At 40.6% G+C, this 4429-nt stretch overlaps 1 protein-coding gene across 1 annotated transcript in view; it reads right to left on the bottom strand.

The window, feature by feature from the left end:
- INSC (inscuteable homolog (Drosophila)) overlaps positions 1 to 4429 on the bottom strand; it is a 403168-nt gene that overhangs the window by 159248 nt on the left and 239491 nt on the right. The window contains exon 6 of the mRNA XM_019519640.1: positions 2148 to 2261. Coding sequence (XP_019375185.1) covers positions 2148 to 2261 — 114 coding nt within the window. The remainder of the gene's footprint in view (positions 1 to 2147; positions 2262 to 4429) is intronic.

Here is a 4429-nt window from a genome sequence, read left to right as displayed (position 1 = left end):
TGAAACAATTATGCTGCTTTAAAAGGCAGGGAGGGGTTATCCCATTCAGTCCACACTATTCCACAGCCACGGGAAGCTAAATTGCAATTTACCATTCAGTGGTAAATTATTCTGGTTTAGCTTCACATACTGAAACATAAGGGGAGAAAAGCAAAAGAGTTGCAAGAGATCAGCTGCATACAAAATTCCCTCTAGCAGTATGTTTCATCTGTCCATACTATATTGAGATAGTTGATGTGTTTTATTCTATGACGTGTGCTTGTTTTTCTTTTACATCTTTAAACTAAACAGGTTTTATTAGATACAACAACCTGTTTGCTATGGAAGAACATAGTTTATGAGTATTACAACTATGTAATAAACATAGTTTATGAGTATTACAGAACTCAAGGTATTGCTGAAAAAATACAACTTAAAACATTTTTTCTCCATTCTTGTACTCTGTCCTGCCTGAAATCAGAATGTAAATAAAATACTGAAATACTGAGGGAAAGATTTCCCCCAGTGTGAAGGGAGGACCTGTTCCTTTAGCTTACATTCTATTATATTTCTTTCAGTATTACTTGTTCAGTGCCCCAGCATGTCAATTACATCACTTCAGATTTAGAAGATGAAATTCATAATGGTGAAAACATGCAACATATGGTAGCTGACCTGGCAAGATCTCAGCTGGGTAGCTAAGTCCAGGAAGAAACTTGTTTTTATATCAGGGGTCAGTAATCTTTTGCTGCTATAGTGTCTGAGTTGTCTTCTACACTTTCCTATCATTCCTCTGGAAGTTAATCTTGTCAATATTTTTAAATAAATAAATGGGGGAAATGGTTTCTGAATGTCAAAGTTTATTTCATATTAACTAGATTGGCTTTTCCAGTACGGATGAAGGTTATACTGATGCTGTAAATTCGTAAGAGGTGCAACCGCCAAGCAGGTAAGATATCTCACTATGACTTCTTCAGCTGTGTTTTTGAACCTCACTCTGACCATACCCAGTCTTTCAGGCAGGGGAAGTCCAAGACAAACAGATGCAATGTTACCCACATAGGCTGCTTGTTCCTGAAACTGGCATTAAAACTGCTAAGCTGCTCAGCTCAGGCAGGCTTTTGACCTTTTGGGCTAGGGACAGACATTACACATAAACCAGTTTAAGTGATCAGAAACTGGTTTAAACCTGTAACAGAACAGAAGTTCAGTGCACATAAACCAGTCTGAGAATAGCTGAAACCAGTTTGAGATAAACCTGGTTGAATGTAGTATCAGATTTGGCTCAAACCTGTTTATGCAATATCTGTCCCAGACTCCTTGCTGGTTTAAGATGAATCAGAAACCCCCAGCATCCTGGCATGCTCTCTGGGTGGGGCTCTCTGCTCCACAGCAAGGCTAGCCCCTCCCCTCTGCTCCCTGACTACAGCTCCAGGGACTGGGAGCTGCTTTCCCCCCTCCCCTCACCACTCCCTGCTAAGCAGGAATTCCCTCCTCACCTCTGCCTTGCTGAGGAGATGTCTGTGTATTAGCTAGCAGACCACATGCTGGCTACAGTCCCTGCTGAATCAACAGGTAGAATCAACAGGCAGAATCAACAGGTATCTGGTAGTGTCCCTCTGTTGTTTTCTTAATTGGGTGATAAACACTGGTATCAATTCCCTGCTGGGCTAAACAGAACACCTGCTGGAGCATGGCCAAACCCCTCATCAGCTCCATGCTGTGGAAGTAAGGGAAGCCTGCTCTAGCACCCCCTGGCTTCTAGCCTGAGCCACTGCAAGCATGTACCTACATTTCTGGGATGTCTATCCAGTTACAAAACTGATTTAGCCTAGCCAGGTTAGACTAACCTGCAACGATTGAATAAATCCAGGCTCAGGCTTTTTTGAATATCTGTCCCTAGCCTTAGACTGTAAATTGATAATAAATGCCCAACAGTTAGAAATTTTGAACAAGACACATCCACATAATAAATATAGCAAGTCATCTGGTTCTAGATAGAAAGAGAGAGCAGCCATTAAATATTTCAGAATTCTAATGACTCCTCTAAGAACAGAGTACCTTCTCCAGCAGTGTACCCCACACCATCTGTGGAGTTCCTGGGCCATTGTAATGACAGTGTAAAAAGCAGTTTAACTTTATGGGGAATGAATTTGTGGGCACTTTACCTTAGCTATGATGCGGCACAAATGAGCACCCTCCTGGGTAAGGCTGAATAAGCTGCGTGTAGCCGATTCTGTGATGTATATATTTTCTGATGAATCTATTTGTCTCACCAGGTTCTGTGTAGCATAATGAGATAAAAACACCAGTTATTTTCAATACGAAAAGTCATGGTGAGATATCTAGTCAGTTTAACCAGTTCCAAATTTATAATTGACAAAGTGAAAGTGGAAGCGAGACATACTATTTGGGCCAAATTCTGCCTTCCATGAACCTGTGTTACCGCACTTATTTCACCTTTGTAGTGCTGCAACTGAGGACAGGATTTGCCCACATATCTACTTATATCTCTGTTAAGAAAATAATGCATAGGCAGCCAATGTATAGTTTGAGAGCTACACGTTGCTCACAAAGCCACTAGAAGTGGTTCATGGGAATTCAGACTCATATCAATGATAAATGTGCATTGATCATAAAATGCACCTACCCATATGTCAGTATAGTATGCAACACTCTACTCTATCCATGGAGCCTTTGGCTATCCTTTTCTTCAAAATAAGTGATGGGAACAGTGGCATTTGAAGGTGGCTCTTCTGAATACCAGATGCCCAAGGACTGGTAGATCATGGTAGTCCTGATGGCAGGGACCATGCAGCTAGTGTGCAGCCTGTACCAGCAAGGGAAGCTGTTGGTACAGAGCAGTTTGGCAGGTTCACAATTTTCCTTTAAGAGTAATTCTCAGTAATTTCCCACCACCTTTCAGTCTTGAAAGAACAGCAGGTCTTGGGATTTGGCAGTTTTAACTTTAAAAGGTTTTCTTTCTTTTCTTGTTTTATGTTATTCACCATTATCCTTTGACTGAAATTTTTGCCACACATATATGGTAGGATGTGTGATTTTTGGGGACCAGGGATCAGATCCAATTTGCACCTAAATCATGATCCTGGGCTCCTTCTGCACCAGCAAGTTGAAAATTGGGTGTCAACAAACAGTTGATTGTTGGCTGGCTCTGGGGACAGACGAGAGTGGAATCAAGCTCTGATCAGCTGCTGGATTGGGACAACACCAGGACTCAAACCAGGTTGATACGGTGCAAATCCTTCTGAAGTTCAGCCAATCATTGACCAGCAGGTGACATGCCAGGACCAACTGGAGAAACCTGGTGCAGTCCTCCCCGCCACATGTTCAATTTATGGTGCTACGGACACCAACCACAAATAATTACATATATTTGTGTAATAATCTTGTGGCTTATTTTCTGATTTATTATGCCATTAAGTGCCTGAAAATGTGGCACAGTTACACTTAAGACATAATTTAACTGGGTTAATTGCTTCTCAGGTATGTCTGCTAGGGGCCTTAGAGACCTAGAAACTCCTAATTTGAAGGCTGCAGCCCAGTTATAGTAAAAGATTCATGGTGACATCTACTGTGCTTTGCTTCTTACTCCAAAATGTAACAGCTACTCATGCCCAAGAAAAGATTGGACACTACACTGATAAAGTTTTTAAATGATTAATAGTGAGAACTGTTATTATTTGGGAAAATAGTATTTGATTGATCATGGAATTACAATGTGATTTTCTAACAGTGATTAGTTTGCTTATCTTAAAAAATTATATAATAAATGTCTGACTCTCTCCTATTTTAATAGTATTTTCTACCACTAGACTACATGGTTCTATGATGGTATTACATTAAGATTTATTCATTGCCTTCCATCTAGGTAGAATATCTCATTGGCCCATAAGCCTACAGACTTATGACAAGAGTACTGTGCAAATTGTTAAAATGTAAAGTTGACAAAAAACACTTTTTCCCTTTTAGATACAAGTTACTTTGGCTTTGCAAGTGCACCACTGCATTTGTGCAGGTTAATGCAGTTCTTAGAAAATCAAAAATTGCAGGATGTAAATTTAATGTTACTCTCTCCACAAGTTTACATAATCTTTTCAGAAGAGACAATTCATGGCAGTTTTTGTTGAGGAAAAGAAACCAGGGACCTGTTCATGCATAGAACAGCACTGACTGCTGCACTGTTGGCACTGGTGTTGTGGCCAGCAGCCAGGTGCAGTGGCAGCTAGTGTTGTGCCTCCTTACCTCCCACACACAAAAGGCAACAATCAGACCTACGGCTTCTGTCACCCCCCTTGAACACTAGAACAAAAGAAATAAACACATTCTTTCAAGTTCTGTAAGGGACTTTCTTCAAGGAGGATAAGAAATAGCATTTATGTATAGATGACCCTATACTTCCAAGTGACTAGGAACATAAACACACAACACA

The sequence above is a fragment of the Gavialis gangeticus genome, unplaced genomic scaffold (genome assembly GCF_001723915.1).
Source record: "Gavialis gangeticus isolate Ggan-Ray unplaced genomic scaffold, GavGan_comp1, whole genome shotgun sequence".
NCBI classification, from domain to species: domain Eukaryota; kingdom Metazoa; phylum Chordata; order Crocodylia; family Gavialidae; genus Gavialis; species Gavialis gangeticus.
Note: the sequence above shows the minus strand (reverse complement) of the source record. Positions and strands in the feature narration are given on the sequence as shown.